Source organism: Vicugna pacos, chromosome 6 (assembly GCF_048564905.1).
Source record: "Vicugna pacos chromosome 6, VicPac4, whole genome shotgun sequence".
Classification (NCBI taxonomy): Eukaryota; Metazoa; Chordata; class Mammalia; order Artiodactyla; family Camelidae; genus Vicugna; species Vicugna pacos.
Window position 1 is genome coordinate 49,216,196 of NC_132992.1, and position 20,872 is coordinate 49,237,067.

General features: G+C 36.4%; 2 protein-coding genes across 15 annotated transcripts in view; one reads left to right on the top strand and one right to left on the bottom strand.

The window, feature by feature from the left end:
* MIS18BP1 (MIS18 binding protein 1) overlaps window positions 1-17,486 on the bottom strand; it is a 41,867-nt gene extending 24,381 nt beyond the window's left edge. For 2 of the 3 annotated variants that reach the window (XR_012073567.1, XM_072962997.1), the window contains exons 1-6: window positions 17,059-17,481; window positions 13,783-14,414; window positions 9,719-9,823; window positions 8,644-9,116; window positions 4,157-4,230; window positions 2,319-2,449 (exon numbers count right to left, since the gene is read on the bottom strand). Coding sequence is in view for 2 of the 3 variants with exons in the window: in XM_072962997.1 (XP_072819098.1) it covers window positions 2,319-2,449; window positions 4,157-4,230; window positions 8,644-9,116; window positions 9,719-9,823; window positions 13,783-14,323 (1,324 nt within the window). In the remaining variant the exon portion in view is untranslated. Of the gene's footprint in view, window positions 1-2,318; window positions 2,450-4,156; window positions 4,231-8,643; window positions 9,117-9,718; window positions 9,824-13,782; window positions 14,415-17,058 lie in introns of all 3 variants that reach the window. The other variant, XM_072962998.1, reaches the window with a different exon arrangement.
* FANCM (FA complementation group M) overlaps window positions 1-20,872 on the top strand; it is a 765,839-nt gene that overhangs the window by 72,683 nt on the left and 672,284 nt on the right. The window lies entirely within an intron of this gene.

The following is a 20,872-nucleotide window of genomic DNA, read 5'->3' on the forward strand; positions in this document are numbered from 1 at the left end:
GAAAATCAGCTGAGTGGCTAGTGAAGTATTCTTGGTTAGAGATATAAATCTGGCATTTGTCACAATATGAATGAGATTCAAGCCTAAAAGAAATGAGCACAGCACTGAGTGTAGAAAGAGCCCTAGTCTACCCCATCATTTAGAAGCAAAGAAGAAAAGTAAGCGAAGAAACTAAGAACAAGAGACTGAGGCAGCATGAAAATATGGTATTCCAAAAGTCAAGTAAAGAAAGTGTTTCAAAAAGGTAGGTGTGATTAACTGTGTCAAGTGTGTACTGGATTAAGCAATGTGGGGGCCAACTGGTGACTCTGATAAGGGCTATTTTGGTGAAGAACTGGGGATTAAGGCATGATTGAAGAGAATTCAAGAAAAAAATGGGGAAGAATTAGAGAGGAATTAGATCTAAGTGTAACAAGTCTTCTGAGTCACTTCATGAGAGCAATAGTGGCTGAAGAAAGTGTGGTTAAAACGGTCCCCTCATCGTTTTATTGAGAAATAACTGATATACATCACAGTATAAGTTTTAAGCTGTACAGCACAATGGTTTAATTTACATATTTTGTCAAATGATTAACACAATAGGTTTAGTTAACATTTATCATCTCATACAGATAGAATAAAAAGGAAAAATCAATTTTTAAATTTATTTTACGAGATGATTTAATATCTGCATCTCTTCTCTTTATCATCCTCTCATTTTATCATAAATCAAAAATTAGTATTTGTATCATTATAACAATATAAATATTGTTTACTGCAGAACCTGATACTGTGATTACATGTCCTTTGATCACCACAGTAAGTCTAGTTTCCATCTGTCAATATAAAAAGTTATTACATTATTGACTATATTGCCTGTACTGTACATTTCATCTCTGTGACATTTATTTTGGAACTGGAAGTCTGTATCTTTTTATCTCCCTCATATTCCGCCACTGCTCCCCACCTCTGGCAAGCATCTGTTCTTCTTATCTATAAGGACTGACCCTTTACCACCATGTAATGCCCTTCTTTGTGTCCTGCTATAATTTTTGTTTTAAAGTTTGTTTTGTCTGATATAAGTATTGCTAACTTGGTTTCTTTTCATTTCCGTTTGCAAGGAATACCTTTTTCTATCCCCTAACCTTCAGTTTGCATGTGTCTTTAGATCTTAAGTGAGTCTCTTGCAGGCAGCATATATACGGGTCTTGTTTTTGTATCCATTCAGCCAGTCTATGTCTTTTGATTGGGAGCATTTAGTCTATTTACATTTAAAGTAGTTATGCCATTTTGTTCAATATTTTCTGGTTGTGTTTGTAGTTATTTTTTGTTCCTTTCTCTTTTGCTCTCTTCCCTTATGATTTGATTACTATCTTTAGTGTTATGTCTGGATTCTTTTCGCTTTTTTTCTATCTATTTAGAGTTTTGGTTTGTGATACCATGAGGTTTATATATAGCAATATACACACATGCATACATATATGATTAATTTAAATTGATGAACTCTTAAGTATGAATGCATTCTAGCAACTGTTTTTACTCAAAAGAGGTGGGTTCTGTTTTTTTTTTTTTTTTTGACAGGAAAAGAGAGAATTACTGGAGTGATATCCTTGAACAGACGAGGATAGGAGCTAGAGTACAAATAGAGAGGCTAACATAGGCAGGAACATGGACAGTCTGTCCACAATAAAAGCAGGTACAGATATAAGCAGTTAGTAGATACAGCAGAGGAGAAGTTCTTTCTTGATTGTTCCTATTGCCCAAGTCCTCCCCTTCCTCCTTCTACCCTCTCTCCAGCTGAGAGAAGGGAGGTAGGAGATGTGTAAAAATATGAAATAGTCATCAAAGATGATGGGATACTGAATGGATTAGGGAAATGTGGCAGGATACCAAGTGGCACTAACGGACCACAACTTGTTGATGGTAATCATAAATTTAAAGTAGACTGCTTGGGTGTGTTTTTATTTAGTCACATTAGCTGTGTGCAAGGCACAAGCAGAAAATTAGGTTATACCAGGACTGGGGTTGTACCAGGCAGGTTCAACAAAGAAAGGAACTAGGGAGTTAAATTATATTCTTACAACCAATTCCTCACAAATAAGGATCATTACGCTTCAATTATTTTAAGTCACTGGACTTAAACTGTAAAGAGTGATTGAAACAGAAGAAAAGGATCTATACGTATGACAGTTTACATAATGTTGTCAACTCTTTAATTTTTAGCTTTGATTCATAATTTTAAAACACTGAATTAAAAGCAAAAAATGTATATTACTGTTAGAAATACGGTTAATTGCTTCACTGAGTATAGTAATTCATCAATTAGGAACAGTCATTACCTGCTTCTTTCATGGAAATCTGGTCTATCTTTCCTTTTAATACATAAATGTTGCCTGATAAAGTCCTAAGTTTGTTGTGCTGAATCCGTTCTATAATTGCATTACTGTGCCAATATATGTTAGTGATGTCTCTAGGAGGAAAAAATAGCTTTGTTAAAGCCAAAATATTCACATCTTACCAGTAATCACAGTGCATATATATAAGCATGTAAATTTATAATAGAAACTAATAAATTTGCACTCTAGCTCCGTTACAAATTATTGATCTAATTTTAAAACATTTGAGGGCCAAACACTGCAACAGAACTCAACTGCTTTGTTAGTGTGAGCCTCAGAGTACCAAGAAACTGTATTGTGGCCAAACCAAACTGCTAGTATAAAATATATTATTAGCAAGAAAGCAGGGTCCTTCTCTAAATATCTAGTGCTAAAAATGCTTGCAACTCCTTCTCCACTGATGCTAAGCTTCCAAAGGATGATTTCTCAGTCCCTCTCCAGAGGGCCTATACTGTGTTATTAGCTTTCACAGTTAAACAGTTTGGATTATTCTAATCTTGTGTTTTTTCTTCCCTCACTATATAGCCAAATGTCTTTACCTTCCTCTTTGGAAAGTATCAAAAAGGTTCCAGTTGGGGAAAAACTGCAGTATCAAATCACTGACCCATAAATCTACTTTTCTTATTTCCTTAAATGAAACTAAGAATAAATATAAAAAAGAAAGAACAAAATATGAAGATCAATTAGATAAGTATTGAACATTCTATGATTCATTAGATAACTAGTAGTAAACATTCTAAATATAAGCATAATAAATAAGAAAATTAAGTTCCTTTAGTTTGGTCAAACATGATAAAATTCACATCATACTTTAATATTCTCGTTTTCTGTTCTTTTTTGCTTTATTTTACTGAACAAACATTTAAATAGTAATCTAAAAGCACTGTTATTAAAGTCTTATAAATATTAACTCATTTAATCCTGAAAATAACCCTAAAGGTAACTAATACTATTACCACTGTTGTGCAGATGAAGAAACTGAGACTGAAAAATGGTAAGTAATTTGCCCCAGTCATATGGCCAAGAAGCAGCAGCAATAGGATTCCAACAAAGGGAATCAATGCTGCCTCTGGATATTAAGGAAACGGGTGCAAGGCAAGCAGATATAAAGTCGGCAAGACAGATGTTATATACTCAACTTAAAATCTTTCAGGTAGGTATTCTTGAACAGTGATATCCTGTATTGTTTTATTACAACCTTTTATTACAATTTTTTTTCCTAACCACTAATTGTTTTTGAAGAATAGGAAATGGTTCTAATAGAGTAGCAGAACTAGGCAAAGCCTACTCACTGGATGTTGCTTTCACTGTAGGGAGAACTAGAAATTGCCAGTGATTACTTAATTGTAGCTGTACGGCAAAGTGTTAAATAATTTTGATTCCTTTTCTAGATCAATAATTTGTATCTGGTTGCCCCAATTTAGATGTGAGAATCGAACTGAAATGCATGTAGTAAATATTAACTGATCATATACAATTAAGCAGATAATACCAGTCCACTTATTAGAACCTCTGAAAAAAATAAAGCACTATGTATACAAATTTGAGCTGTCACTATTTTAAAAATAACTTGAATTAACAGGCAAAAGCATGAAAGCTAGTTACAACAAGCATGGCTATACTCATTTTACTTTTTTGCCATCAGTTTATAGCCTTGTTAGGAAGTCTGTTTTGTAGCAAGATGCTATTTTTCATGCATCACCTTTTAAGCTCTTACACATTAAGTATCTTTTTTTTTTATCACAAATCTTATTAAAAGAATACTGAAATATTATACTTACATCAATCTTCCTTCTACACATATAGCAGTGTTATCATTGATGACTTTAATCATCCATTCCTGTAGCTGGACTACCTAATCAAGTATAAAATGAAGTATGTATTTCCTGTAACAATTGTAGCATAAGCATTACAAAATCAATTTACATTAAATTAAAAGAAAAAATTTATGAGTAATCCAAATGATTCCTTAGTGTTCATCTATATAAGAATCACATCCTGTTTTAAATAGCAATAAGGTGAAAACTCTTATATATAATGAAACAAAAGATGACTGCAGAGAGACTGAACTGAGGTTGTACTGTATAGTTTGTTCTACAATCCAGAATCAACTCTACTTTAAATATTTTTATGTCAAATATCTTAACCATGAGGGGAAAAAAATGCACCTAACATCCTAAGGTTTCCACTAAAATACTAAAACTCACAAAAGACCCAATAATTTTGGAGAAAAAAAGTTGTGTAGTATATATTCCACCATCACACTTATCCCTACATAATTAGAGCATTTTATTTTTTTGCAAAGTTGATTTGGAGTTGCATTCAATTTTCTATAAATGTAATTGCTAGTAATCTACATTTAGTATTCTGTTCGAGAGCAAACATATGAACAGCTCAGAGAATTCCTTATTTTGGGACAAGTAAAATTCTATTATAAAGGAAAATTTCTGTGAACATCTATGTTAAGAAATTATTGCTTATATTGTGTAACAGTTTAATAATGAACTATTTCTGATGAGAAATATAGCCATAAAAGTCATAAAATACTGAGTAGCCATTTATTTCATATATAAAATTATAAACTTACATATAAAGACAAATTATCTTGTAGTAGTTTTATGCTAAGTCAGGAAACTAAAATGGAAGGGCACTTCTAGTTACTGCACTTCTCCCCAATAATGTTAATTTTAAAAATTGTAGGAAGGACTTAGGAAAGAGGCAATAAAGTTCTTTTTTCCCCCTACTTCTACATGTTTTAGAACTATAAAATATCTTAAAGAATCAACCAGATGGAGATGGTATTAAAAACAAAAGCTAATACCTGGCAGTGTTCCAAGCACCTTAGATTGACTCATGTTTTCCACTTAACACTAGAAGGCAGGTACTATTATCTTCCTTTTATAAAGAAACTCATTTTATAGATAAAGTCTAGTTAAATTACCTGCCCATATCACACATAGCTAGTTAAAAGCACGGGTTACAAATGTAGGAATTCTGGCTCAATAATCCTGTACCATATTGCTTATATATCAAAATGTTCATTTATATTCATTCATCAAAGATTTGCTGAGCTCTACCATGGGCCAAGCACTGGTTTAGGCATGGGGATTTAGCTAGAAATAGAACAGCTGCCTTCCTTAGAACAAACATTCTTGTGTGGTGATGACATCCAAACAAATGGACAAATAAATAGTAAAATGTCAGGCAGTGAGAATTACAAACAAGTATAAGACATTAGATAACTGGAGGTGCTTTTTCAGATAGGATAGTCAGGGAAGGCCTTGGAACGGAGAACTGAATGAAGTAAGGGATGAGCCATATGGATATCTGGGAGTAATTCTTCCAGGCAGAGGGAGTAAGTGCAAAGGCCCTAAGAAGGCAGCAATGAGGGTCAAGGAGCTTGAAAGGAGTAAGAGATGAGGCTGGATATCTCCAGGATTGAATTATGTAGAGTCCTATAAACTATGATAAAGGCTTGGTGTTTTCTCTTGAGATAACAGGTTACTAGAGAATTCTGAACAGAGGAGTGACATGTTTAGTATTTTATTAAGGGGCTGCTGGGTAGAAATCTGACTACATATAAAGATTCTGGCCTCTATCTAGAAAACAGACTGAAGGGGAGGGAGGCAATAGTGAAAGCAGGGAGACTATAAGGCTACTGTAGTAATCCAAGCGATTACGGTGTCATGGACTAGGAGGTGGTGGCTGAGTCATAAGTGGCCATATTCAAGACAGTAGAGCCAACAGGATTTCTTCTTGGTTTAGATGTGGAGTGTGAGAAAAAAGACAAGAGTCCAAAATGAATCTAAAACTTTTAACCTAAGTATCTGGTGGAACAGTATTGCTACGTACCAATAGGGGACACAATGGAGAATATTTATGGGGAAGAAATCAACAGCTTAGCTTTAGACATGTTAAGTTTGAGATGCCTATTGGATGTCAACAGAGAAACCGTACAGATAATTACATATGTGAACAGGGTTTAAGAGAATGTTCTGGGCTGGAGATACTTATTTGGGAGTTATCAGCAGAGAAATGAAATTTTAAGCTATAATACTGAATGATAATAGTATTGAGAGTATGTGTAGTATTGTCAGTCAGTTTCTAGGACTTGACTCTAGGGAATTCCAACATTTAGAGGTTATTACAGAAAGAGAAAACAGCAAAGGGGAATGAGAAGAATGGCTAGTAAGGTGGTAGAAAATTAGGGGAGAGAGCCTAGAATCTAAACGAAAAAGCAGTACATCATTTTAAGAAGGATGTTCTGATTCACTGTGTTAACCTCCTATGAGTGACAGAATAAGGAATAAGAATCATCACTAGATTCAGTGATATGGAGATCACTGATTAACCTGAAAAAAGCAATTTTCATGGAGTAATGATTACAAATGTCCAAAGTGGAACATATTCAATATGGAATAAGAAAAGAAGAAACAGTAACTGTGAATACATGTATCTCTTTCAAGGTGTTACACTGTAGTGGGAAACAAAAAATACGGTGGTAGCTAGAATGGGATAGGAAGTAAAAGGAATGTAGACTTTTTCATCACTTAAAAAAAGTGCAGATAATATTTTAGCATGTTTATATACTAACGGGAATGAGCCAGAAGAGAGGGAAAAACTGAGTGGATAATTAGAGGGACAAAATTCTCTAGGTGCTAAGAGGAAATGAACTGGTCTTTAAAAGAAGTGCAAACTGTTCATCCACTTTAACAGAAAGGAAAATAGAATATGTGGATATAGTAGCAAATACATTGGTAGATGTGGTGATGGGAATATGAGGTTCTCAATGAATCAGGGATGAGGAGCAGACAGGAGGTTTGAAGGTTTTAAGAGAAAATAAGAGTGAGATACTCTTCTAGGGAAGTCAGAGTGTGGGGTGGACTGACAAGTGAAATGTAGCAGGACTGATGGGCAATACTGAGAGCCCATTTAAACTTTGCTGTGAAATTTAAAATGAGAATAGTCAGCATGGTTGTGTGTTTTGTTCCAGCCATCTTCTACTTCTCAGATACAAGTAAGTAGCACCAAAAAAAAAAAAAAAAAAAAAAAAAAAAAAAGAAAGAAAGAAATTTCACCAGGGTTACAATTTTGCCAGGGGACAGAGGGAAAAACAATAAATAGAACTGAGAGTGTAGTCAAGGGCATGATTATAATGATGGACCGGACTCTACGTAAGCTAAGAGGGAAATGAGAACAGAAGAGAGTTGATGAACTCATGTTTATCTTAGTGGGGTAGAGTACTGATGGTGGGTAGAAAGTACTAGAGGTAGAATGATCTGGACACATAGGATTGGCAGTGCGAGTGGGATACTTGTGCACATACTGGCAAAAAAATGTTCATGGAAGACTGAGAATGTAACATTTTGCTAACAATATAACTCAAGGTCAAGAGGGTGTAATGTAATATTCAGAGTTGGAAATGAGTGAGAAATTGGGTCAGACTAAGGGATGTACAGAACTGTACAGAGAAGAGATCTGGGAGGCATGGACTTTGTGTTGTCACTAAGATAAAGAGCACTATAGAGATGATGGAATTAATATTGTGGGGTCTCTTAGAACAATCATCTTCAAGTCTATTGCTCAAACAACCTCTCTCATTTTTAAGGCAATATTTAAAACTTTTCATTTTAAGTCTAAATATTTGCAAATAATGCAATTTGCAATACATACATTGAGATACAAAACTATAACTGTTATATCAGTCTCCAAAATTTAGATGGAATTTAAATACCAACTCTGACTGATACCTACCATCATCCTCTTAAAAATTAATGGACAATTGAAAATTTTACATTGTACCTTTCTCTTTGAACTTGTATTTCTATTATACTTCCTTCAGAGAAATTATCCTAATGTAACATAGTTTGATGATCTTAAGTCTTTTATTGATCCTTCTGTATAACAACAGAAAAACTTTTCAAATCTTCGGATGCTACAATTCCTTTTTCTTTTAACTGCTGTTAACAGTAGCCCAAGAATCAGGGGGAAAAACATTAAGAACAAGACTAACTCACTGTTCATCCCTAAAGGGAGTTAAGTAAATTGCTTAAGACTATACAACTAGCAATAGAGCAAGGTAAGACTTAACACCTGGGTCTCCTTACTTTCAACACACTGCTCTCTTCACTAGACTACACTGCCCGTACACTGAACAAAGTAAAATCTAACAATGAAGCTACTCTTAATAATGACAGAGCAAAAGAGCTTAAGCTCTTGAACAGTGAGGGTAAAAGCAAATATACATCTGCCTTAACAGTTTTCCTACCTTATTTTTTTCAACTCCATTTGTAATAGTTTGGCATATACTCGGAGAAAGCTTCGAGGCATTTCTTTTTGATCTCCGAGGAACTGCTACGTGAAATCTTGGAGATGCAAGCACAATTTTACATGTATCATTCATGGAACCTGGAATATCAGTCTCTCTGGGCATTGTTTTCTCATTTCCTTCCTTGATTTCCTGTTTTGAAGTGCCTTCTGTTGTGATCTTGCTATCATCAGAAACCATTAATTGACCACCATTACTAGCAACAGAGAGAGTCTCAACAGTGGTATTTTTGGGTTTTTGACAGGTAGAATCAATGCCTTCTAAAAAAAAAGTGCCCTTTTTGGACTTAGTGTTTGCAGCTGTATTCTGCTTTGAGTGAAGAATTTGTTTAGCCAACTGAGCTCTAGTTAATGCCTTGTTTGAGACTCCTGCAGCTGAAATATTTTCATGTTCTTGGTTCAGAACTGGAAGCTCTGTCAAAAATATGAAACCAAACAAAATTTATAGAAGGATCATATGAAATTAAAGGAGAGCAACAGAGCAATTTAAAGCTTTTTTATATTTGTTCCTTTTAAAAATTAAAGTATAATTAACTTAAGTATCATAATAGTTTCAAGTATACAACATTGGATTCAATATTTGTATACATTATGAAATGTCACCACACTAAGTCTAGTTACCATCTGTCACAATGCAGTTATTACACTATTCCCTATGCTGGACACGAAATCTCCATTACCTGACTTATTTATTTTATAACTGGAAGTTTGTACCCAAGTTTGTCCCTCACCTATTTCACCAACACCCCTCCTCCTCCCCCAGCAACCACCAGTTTGTTCTGTGTATCTATAGGTTCGTTTCTGTTTTGCTATATTTGTTCATTTGTTTTATAAAACTGTTGATATTAAAGTCTTCAGGTTAGAAATCCTCCATCTTCCTGCCCAGTCTTTCACTGAGTGCTGCTAGCTTTTATGACAATGTTTCATCTATAGCCAATGCTCATTATATTATCTAGAACATTTAACTATACATTCAAGCAACAAACTAAAAACAAACAAAACAAAAAGCACTTTACCATAAGTTAAATTGTGCAGAGGTGCTTCCTTTTCCTGCTGACATTGAATCTTTTGCTTGACTGACAGGACAGTATTATTTGATGACTCTAGAGGAACTTCTTGGACTGAGGTTGAGTTTTTTTTTTTTTTTTTAAAGAAAGAGGAAGTTGAGTTGTATTAGTCACTGAGAAGAAAGAAATGCCTTTAAAAAAATCTTGGAATAAAGAATTAGGTTCAGTAATGATCAGACCAATATAGTATACTTATGTAACATATGACAGCTACGTAAGTTTTTTCCCTTTATTATCTCCCCATGGCTTAAACTCATCCTCTATTACCTATGTTCTGCTGAGAAAGAATTTTTTTAAAACTTCTCCCTGTCACTTGCCAGCTCCAGACAAAAGTATACTACTAGACTTAGAAGTCTAGAAACATGGAATAAAATTCTGGTGCTGCCACAAATCAGATATATGTGTTAGATTATACATGAAGTGCCATCTAGTCTTGAAAATTCTGCTTCTGCTTCTGGGTGATGGAAATTTCTGAAATGTGAAAGAAAAGCTGAAAAGTTGTAACTTATACTTTAAAAATCAAAATGTTGAGAATCGTTAGCAGACTAAACCATAATTTATACTTTGCTGACATCTCTTTAGCAGGCCTTCAAAGGCATAGATCTGGCAGGCTTATCAACTAGACAAATAGGGACTAATAGTATTGCTTACATTTTATTCTGTTTTATGTCCTAGATTGTTGAAGTTTTGTTTCTTGAATATAGAAATGAGTTTCTTTCACACAAAAAGGGGAAGGTAATAGACTTAAAATTTGTACCAGAGAAGGAAAAACTGAATTATTTTATATGTTTAGTTTCAAATATTACACTTGAAAAAAATTGGTAGTGATTATACTTTAATAAGTGTGCTGCTTTAGCCTTAGAAACCTTAATATAAAGATTTTACAATGATGACATGCCATAAAAGGATGAGTTTCTATTTCTTTAACCCATTCTACTAGAAATGGCAGGCAATGTACTAAAGACAAGTGGGTAGTTTGATCAAAGATAACAGACTACAGAACATCAGTCATTTATTTCAGAGTCCAAGGATCCATGCAGAGATTCCTCAAAAGACCACTGAAATTACATACAAAATCTGTTTGTGTATATGGGTTTTTTTTAGGGAAAGAGTCATCAGATTCTCAAGGCAGTCAGTTATTTCTTCCTGTCTATGAATTCCACTTTACATATAAAATGTGCTTTAATATACATTATTTCATTTGCTTCTCCCTTTTCTCCCAGGCTATATGAGATTGTTTTGTGTACTCCCCCATGTCTATCCTAAACTCCCTTAGAAAACTCTGCTTTTTGTGTCAAAATATATCACTGTCTTTGAAATACGACAATATTCCCACAATCTATTGTGTAGTAGTTAAGAGCATGGGCTTTCTAACAGATACCTGTATTTAATTCTCAGCCCATCAGTTATTACCTGTGAGACACAGAGTAAACATGACATATTTAAAAGCTCCATTTTCCAGACTATTAAATGAGCATCTACCCACAGTGTTTACTAAAAGGATTAAATGAGATAATGCATGTAAAGTATCTTTATCAACTACTGCAACTCATTAAAATCTCAATTTCAAGTGTCCCAATTTCTGACCACCTTCTATCTGTTCAGATTTTAATTCTCTCAAATGCTCGGACTATCCCAACAAGACCTACACTTCTTCACACTTTCTCATCTCATTCAGGTCTTCTTTTCCCTGTCTCAGCAACTTAAATTTCATGACCAGTTGTGGTCACCACCTTGCACACACACCCCAACTCCTTTGTCCTTCTCTCACATCATCCTATAGGCACACCTCGGAGATATTATGGGTTCAGTTCAATGCAATAAAGCACGTATCACAATAAAGTGAGTCACATGAATTTTTTTGTTTCCAAGTGCATATAATAGTTATATTTACATTTAACTGTCATCTATTAAGTGTGTAACAGTATTATGTCTTTAAAAAAAACCAATGTATATACCTTAATTTAAAGAATTATTGCTAAAAATGCATTTTTTGAAGCAACTTTATTGCTAAAAATGCTACCATCATCTGACAACACACGATTGCCACAAACCATCAATTTATAAAACCACAGTACCTGTGAAGGGCAATAAAGTAAAGCACAATAAAATGAGGATGCCTGTATTTGGCAAAATTACATTCCTGATAAAATCCAACCCCCTGCCTATTCCCCACGGGCACCTATGCCACAAATCTCAAGTAGGTCCTTAACACTGTCCAGGAAATCAAATTTAGGCCTTAATCATTTACTAGTCCACTCTCTTACACTATTCAAACCTGCACCTCCTCAAACTTCAAAATCTGCTTCATATATTCACTCTCAACTGATGACTTTACTTCCTATTTCAGATTATTTCTTAAGTTACACAACACTGTCTACTTTCTTGTTTGATTGATGGTGTGTTTATGTTCCTTGCTAAGGCCAAACATCCACTTTTAGATTCTATTCCGTCTGAAACTACTCAAGAATATCACACTACCCAATCTCAGTTTTTCCTTCCCTACTGGATCATTCCCAACAGCACACCAAAATGATGTTACTTCACCAATCATAAAGAACAACAATAAGATCTTCTTAAACTATACTTCCCATATTTCTTTGCTCCCCTCAAAAAGAACTGTCTGTATTCATCACTGTCAATTTCTCTCCTCATGTTCTCTCTTGAACCCTCCTGAAACATGTTTTTGTTCCTATCACTCCACCCAAACTGCTCTCATCAGTCACCAATGACTTCCACGTTGCTAAATCCAATGGTCAAATCTCAGCCTTCATCTTACTTGACTGATTAGCAGCATAAGATACAGCCAATGACTCCTTCCTTAAAAGCATTTTGTCTCTTGGTTTCCAAAGTTTCACTCCTGGTTTTTTTTCTTCCTCATCTTCTCAGTGGCCTTCACTACTTTCTACCCTTTATTCTAACTTCTAAATTCCAGGAGGCTCCAGGACTCATCCTTGAATATTTTCTGTGTACACTTACTCCCTGATAATCCCATCTAATCTCATAGCTTTAAATGCCATTTAGGTGATAATAATTCCCAATGTATTTCTCCCCTGAACCACTTACCTAAATTCCAACTGATTTTTTTCAACAGCCTAAGTCATATCTACACTTCAATTTTTAACAGACACATCAAAACTGACATGACAGAAACATAATTATTGAGCCCTCAACCCCACTCCTCCTCAGCCTGCCCTACCTCAGTTAAATTGCTCCATTTTTCCAATTGCTCAAGCAAAAATCTCAAGACCAAACAAACAAATCACCCTAGAGTTATCCTTATATCTCTCTTTCATTCCACACCCAATCTCTGGGCTAATGCTGTTGGTTCTTCCTTCAAAATATATTCAGAATTCACCCACTCTATTATCTTCACTGCTACCACCTGGACCAAACCAACACCATGTCCCACCTGGATTACTACAGTAACAATTTCAAATTAACAGCCAGAGTAATATTCAAAAAAGGTTAAGACAGATCGTGTCACTCCTCTGCTAAAAACCCTCCAGTGGCTCCTTAATTTGCTCACAATAAAAGCCCAATTCTATAAGGAGCATAATTATCTCTTATGTTGCATTATCTGATCCTTTCTTTATTTATCCCCTCCACTACATACACACTAATCTCACAGCTAATCCGTATGCTTCTTTTCAGGGCATTTGCACAGCTGAAGGAACACCCTTCCCCATTTCCCAAGATACCCATCTCTATAGTCTTCTTCAATTAGCTTAAATGCCACCTTTTCACTGAAACACACTCGGACCACCCCAATGAAAATTACCTGTTCCAGCTCTCCCCATCATGCTTACTCTGCTTTTTCTTTCCAGAGCATTCTCTTATACTACCCTAAAAATACTTATCTAATTATCTGTCTCCCACAACCTGAATGTGAACTAGCAACACGAGGGCAGAGATTCTTGTTCATTTTGTTCACTGCTGTACTCTGAGTGCCTAAAACAGTGTCAGACACAATAAACAACACAGCTTTTTAACCAACCCATAGTAAAACTAACCTTTTGGTGAACTGTTTTCTGACTGGAATGATTTGTTTTCCTTTTCTTCACAGATGTACGTATGCTGTAATTCTCTTTTCTCAGCTTTGTTAGAAATGAAATTTTTATTACTTTCACTTTTCTGTGGTTCCAACAAACTACTGTTTCTTGATGCTTGTTCTTGCTTGTTACGTAGTGCCTTTTCTTTCATTCTTTGAAATATTTTCCCCGGTGATTCATAATTTGCACTATTTCTTAATCCATCCTTGTTGGGCTTTATAGCACTGATATCAAGAGAACTGTTAGAGGTGGTAGTCTCTGGTAGCATGGTAGATTGAAATATATTTTTATTATTAACAACTGTCCTTTCTCGGAACTGACTCTTTTTATGGTCATTCAATTTTAAAGAGGACTGCTGATATTTCACCAAATCTTTTACAGGAGTTAGTGTGCCCGAAGGAATGCTGTCAAAAAAGATTGCATGCATGGGCATATTTCTCCTTTGAGAAGATGTCTCTGAAGACAAGTGAGTTCCTGGATGTTTCAAAGGTGTTACAATCATCTTGATAAACAGCAGCAACAAATTTCTTCTAATAGAAATTTCACTTATACACAATTTTCAGGATAGACCTTCAGCAGAGGGCCAGAGGAACCTGTAGTTCAATGGGAAATGGACCTTTACCACGCTTTGGTGCAGAAAAAGTTAAATTTATTTGCTTTCCATAACAACATTATACTAATTAGAAGGTTTAATTGGTTCATAATAACATTGGGTAATCTATAGCTCACAAATCAGACTAAGATTTTCTATTTTTGTTAAAGTTTCATTTTATTATTTGTCACTGAACAGTTTGGTTTTTAAATTTAATTCTCTACAAATAAGCAGCTTCCACCAAATCTTCTACTTAATAACTCTAAAAACTGAATTTTGAATATGTTTTTGAAATTTATTTGAACCTCAACTCCTGGAGGTTCCAATCTAATATTTTCATCAAAAAAAAAAATGACATGTCTATGGCACATTAAGTTATAAAAAATTAAATTTCACAAATATGGTTTTTCCCTTTAGGCACTTAAATTTTATGACAGTAGCTACAATGATCTATCTTAATGAAGGGTAAAAATCCATTCAGTTTTTTTAATGACTTTTTAAACTTTTTTACTGATTTATAATCATTTTACAATGATCAAATTCCAATGTAGAGCACAATTTTTTGGTTAACATGAACATATATACATAAGCCATTAAATTTTTAAATTAAATAATCTCCAATCCTAATTTTGTTATGTTGCAGAACATTTTAATTATGAGGTTTTAGTTTAAAAAAACCTTAACTCAAAAGTAAATTATATTCATTATAATTCTTTAAACATTTAAAGCTATTTACAATTTTTAGAGGAAATCATGCATTTGACCATACCTGGTCTAAGACTTGTTTTAGCTTGTTTCTTACATATAAATTTTATTTCCCACAGCTAGAAATTAAGATTCTAGGTTATGAACCATATCGCTGCATTCTGCAATACCTGGTAAATTAATAAAATATTTCAACCCAAGGAGCTTGAAACTTACTAGTCTAGATTTATAGTATTTCTTATCACTGAATTTATAACTAGTTCAGTCTTTCATGTAATGTAAACATAAAAGCCTGTTACAGAAAATACAAATGCAGTCAGACCAAAGACATCAAGTATCTTTATCCAAAGAAACTTCTGTGAGAGGTGAGAAATAAACATGCAAGTTAAAAATGCATATACAAACTACCATTTTATCCAACAGTTTATAAGAGAAAAAAAAAGGAAATATTCCTCAGTAATAAGAGCAAAGAAGCGTATCTTTGGAATCTCGTCCTATGACACAAAAAACACTGAATTCTTCCACAGAATGTTTTTTGCATTTTAAAAATTTTCTCCTACATGTTAATTCAGTAAATATGTATAATATATTTATGTGTTTGGCAATGTGCTAGTGACAGGAACCCTGTGCTAGGAGGATTATAATACTCATTAGCCATTCACTTTAAACTCTCAAAAACAAAAATGAATAAACTGGGACAACTGCACAGAAAGATGGCAAAGTAGGTGCAGTCTCAATTCCTTAGAACCCAATGAAATGTTCACCAGGAAGTATAAACTGCAAATAAACTAGTAGAACTAAGAACAGGCCCAATAATGCAGTACAACAGCTCCCCCCTTGTCGGGGGGGGGGGGGATTTATTCCAAGACCCCCACTGGATGCCTGAAACTGTGGCTAGTACCAAATCTTATACGTACACTATGTTTTTCCCTTTATGTACATATCTATGATAAAGTTTAACTTATAAATTAGGCACAATGAGAGACTAATAATAAAATAGAACAATTATAACAATATTCTGTAATAAACGTTATATGAATGTCATCTCTCTCTCACTCAAAATATCTTATTGTACAAATTTAATGCTTTTCTAACTTAACTAAGCATTTCCCATGCATTGTGGCTGTAACGTTTGCAGTTTGGGATGCAATAACAATACCACCATAATTTTTTTTCCTTTTCAGTTTCACAAACAGAAGATTCGTTCTTACCATAGACCTTAGCAATCTTTAGTATATGACTTTTTTTCTTTCCTTATTAAGTAGAGAGCTTTCACCTTTTCACTTAAAAGAAGGGCTTCGCAGCTTCTCTTTGGCATTTCCAAATTGCCAGTATCATTACTCTTGCGCTTTGGGGCAATTATTAAGTAAAATTAGTTACTTGAACATAAGCACTATCATACCTCAATAGGCCATCTGATAATTGAGAGGGCTGCTAAGTGACTACTGGGTGGGATATGCTGGACAAAGGGTAATTAACAACTCTAGCTGGTAAGGCCCAATATTTCATCACGCTACTTTAAAAGGTGTGCAATTTAAAACTTACGAATTATTTATTTCTGGAATTTTCCACCTAATATACTCATACCGCAGCTGACTGTGGTAACTAAAACTGTGGGGTGGGAAAAGTGAGCGGATAAGGGGCGATTACTGTAGACACAGGAGTGTTTTCATCTAAAGCAGGTAATTATAGCCACAGTGAAAGGGTCCAAGAACCAACAACTCCTCTGTTTCATGCTGCCTAACCTCTTCCTTCTCAATTCAAGCAGGTAGTAGGATGGAGAAGTGTGTACTTAAGATTCTGAAAACCCTCAGATTCCACCCAGAAAGCCAGAAATGTACACCAGTCTGCAAGGGCCCAGAATACTTAAGTGCTGGTACTCGCAGCGCCAAAAAGGATCGGAGGCAGGGGGAGAGGGAAGCGGCGCAAGGGGGCCATACCTCAGGTAAAGGGCCTGGCAGCGCGAGATCGCGGTAGTCCGGGCTCCGCTTCCCGCGGAGTGGGGGCTGGGAGCCCCAGGGCTCGTGCCTCTGGCCCACGTCGGCCCCGGCCCGCAGCGGCCGAGCCGCAGGTGACGCTCCCCTCCTCCTTGAAGTTCCTTAATACCGAAACAACTCGGGAGTTCAAATTTGAAGAGCCCGCCCTCCGGCCTGCCCAGGATTGGCGCGCTGAAGAATTGCGTCACCGTGCGTCTCACCCGGACATAAGAAAACAAAGAGTAGTCCCTGCTCCGCGTGGGCAATGTTGTTTCCACAAAAACTGGGCAACCCCAAGCTGCCACGGGTACTCGGCACGCACCTCTAGTTGTCCTCAGACTTCGTTTCGAATTCAGAAAGAGGCCCCGCTTCGCCTTCCGTCGCTCCTCCCGAAACGCTCTGCGGCAGGAAGGCCTACGTCAGACGTCTCCTGGACGCTCCGGCGCTCCGGCAGCTTCTTAAGTTTGTCCCTTCCCGGCTGCCTTCCTGCCCTTCGGGTGTGAACGCCTATAGCTTTTGGTCATCGGTTCCTTCCACGTGGGAGCGAACAGCTTGCTGAATACGTTTGACAGAGCGTTTAGTTTTCTCAGGCCGCGAGACACTTGAGGCCAAAAAAGAGTGCTTTGTACTTGAGGAGATGACGGACTGAATGCAAAGTTACACTTGCAATGGGCTGTTTAGTTTGAGCTGTTCCCCCAGAAAGTGTGAGTTTTTTTAACCTGACGGTCTCCAATCCTAAAAGCATTTATCTCGGCTTTTCTGGGTTGTGGTGCAGTTCGTGACAGTCACGTTTAGACCGAGTCTTGCCTAAGACTGCGCTCTGCTCTAACCACCACCGCGGAGTACTGTATATCCTTCGCCTCAGCACCTCGACGAGATGTAGTCGCCGGCTGGAAGCACTGTGTAGGGTATCTTGTTTTAGTCTTGGCGGAGAAGGAGGAATCCGGGGAGTTAACTAGTGTTTTCAGCCCTAAATCCCTTCCAGCTGTAATCCTGCATTTTCTCTTCATGAACTCCGTCCCTCTCCCCACCAAGCCAGCATTTAGGAGGGAGAGTATATTTTTTGCTTCCCCTCCTCCCCCCAATTCTCAGCATCCTAGAATCATGTATCGCATTTGTCCAATAAGACTGAACTGAAATGGTTGTAATGGATTTTTTTAAAATGACTTTTGCAATCCACTTTTCTAAATCTTGTATCCACTAAATTTTGTGCTTACGAAATACGCAGAATCTAAAATATACATTTAAAACATGAAATGAATTCAAGTAAGGAAAAGAAACCAGTTGGGGGTGGTAGGAGGGAAACAAATCTGCATAGATTAAGTGAAGTTTCTGTCTAGCAGCATAATGAGAAAATGGCTGGTCATAGATTTGCACCAAATCTGTGGGAAAAGCCAGACTTATATGTTTAGTGACATCTATGAAATATACTTTGTGGAACAGCGGGACTTTGAAGAGACAGTCATACTCCAAAGCATCTGATATAGAGGTCATGGAAAGTTTCTGTTCCTGATGATGAGGTATCCATGGCTCACACATTCAGCCAAAATAGGAACCTTGAAATATTAAGGGCAGACACTCAGAAATACAGACTTTAATATATATTTTTTTTTTTAGTTAGCTACTTCTCCTGTGGGAAGTAACTAGGATCTAGCATGCTTCAGGTTGAAGAGCAACAGGATTTTACATAAGGATGACTAATAATTTTCCAAGGAAAGATGGATAAAAGTGTGTATTAAAAGTGTGATGAGAAGGCATACAGGCCAAAGGACAATGTTCATCTGTCCCTTGAGACATCAACATGCTGCCCTGGATGGACCCTCTTTAAGTTTCTGTCTGCCAGGAAGGGAGAGCTTATAGTCACAGCCAGACGCCTGGGATAATCTGTCCTAAACCTCTAACTGTTGGGAACACATACAGACCTGCTTAGGGTCCGAAGGACAGACATAGGAGGAGAGGACTGGAATCATGTTGTGTGGGAGTTGCTGCAAAGGGATCTGGGTCTGCTTGGCCTGGAAGAATATTCCCAGGACCATGGTAAGTTCCAGCAGGGGTACTAATTGACCATATAGGATTTCGGGGAGAATTTTTTAGAAAGATGCTGTGTCATCAAGGCCAGTGGTTCTCAACTGTGGGTGATTTTGCACCCTAGGGAACATTTGGCAATGTCTGGAAACATAAATGTCACAACTGACAGGGGTGCCCCTGGCATTTATTGAGTAGAGGACAGGAATGCTACTAAACATCCTAGAATGCTACTAAACATCCTAAAATGCACAGGACAGCTCTTGCACCACAAAGAATTATCAAATCTAAAATGTCAATAATGCTAAGGTAAGAAGTCCTACACTCAGAAGATACAGCCCTGAAATAGGATTTTGGTCTCCTCTCACTCTCTCAGCTGTGCCTCCAGTGTCAGGCACAACTGTGCGACTACTACTGTCCTTTCTGGGCTTAGAGGAGGGATGAGGATGGAGTCAACAGAGAGGTTACCCAGGCGTTTGAGAGGAGGACCCTTCAGTAGAAAAGACTGCTAAGGAAATTGTTGTGTGATAGAGACAATATACAAACACGCAAACGTAAATACACCATTACAAATTGTTATAAGCGCTATGAAAATGTATCAGCTTAGATCCTGCAGAAAGCTGCTGGTAAAATGGCGTTAGGAGTACAAGAGATTTATTGGGACATAAGGCCTGTGAAAGCTTAAGGGAGAGGAAAAAGAATTGGGCTTAGTAGATCTTCAGGCTTTGATGCAGTTCTGACGTTTATTAAACATAAAGGGAGAAGGAAGCAGAATTGGGCAGAGGGAGCCAAAGATTGCAATATAGATTGCAGAGTGTTAGCTAAATCAGTAGGGAGTTTTGGGGTAGCCCATCTGAGGAGTCCTGCAGTGAGTAGAAATGGTCAGGCCCTGAAACCCATCACGATGGAGTTGAAAAGAACACGCTTTGGCTCAAAGGTTTAAGATTTTTTTTAGTTGAGATATAATTGACAGATTTTAATTTCAAATATGCAACATAATGATTTGGTATATATGTATTGTGAAGTGATCACCATAATATGTCTAGTTAACACTCATCACTGCACATAGATACGATTTTGTTTTTCTTTTGATGAGAACTTTTAAGACCCACCCTCTCAGCAACTTTCAAGTGTATTATTAACTGTGGTCACCATGCTGTATGTTTCACCCTCAGGACTTATTTATTTTATAACTGAAAGTTTACACCTTTTTGACCACTTTCTCCCATTTGCCCACCCCAACACACACCTCTGATAACCACCAATCTGTTCTCTGTATCTATGAATGCAGAATTTGTTTTGTTTTGTTTTAAGATTTCACTATGAATTTTGAGGTCACACAGTATTTTTTTTCCTCTGTCTGACTTATTTCACTTAGCATAATGTCCTCAAGCTCCATCTGTGTTGTTGCAAATGGCAAGATTTCCTCCTCTTAACAGCTGAATAATATTCCATTGTATGTGTATGTGTGTGTGTGTATATATATATATCTCCCACATTTTCTTTATTCATTCATCCATCAATGGACACTTAGGTTGTTTACTGTCTTAGCTATTATAAATGGTGCTGCAGTGAACATGGGAATGCAGATATCTCTCCCAGACAGTGATTTCATTTCTTTCAGATAAAGATCATAAGGTAGTTTTATTTTTAATTTTTGGGGAATCTCCATACTACTTTCCATAGTGGCGGCACCAATTTACATTCCCACCAAGAGCTCACAAGTGTTGCCCTTCCTCCACATCCTTGTCAA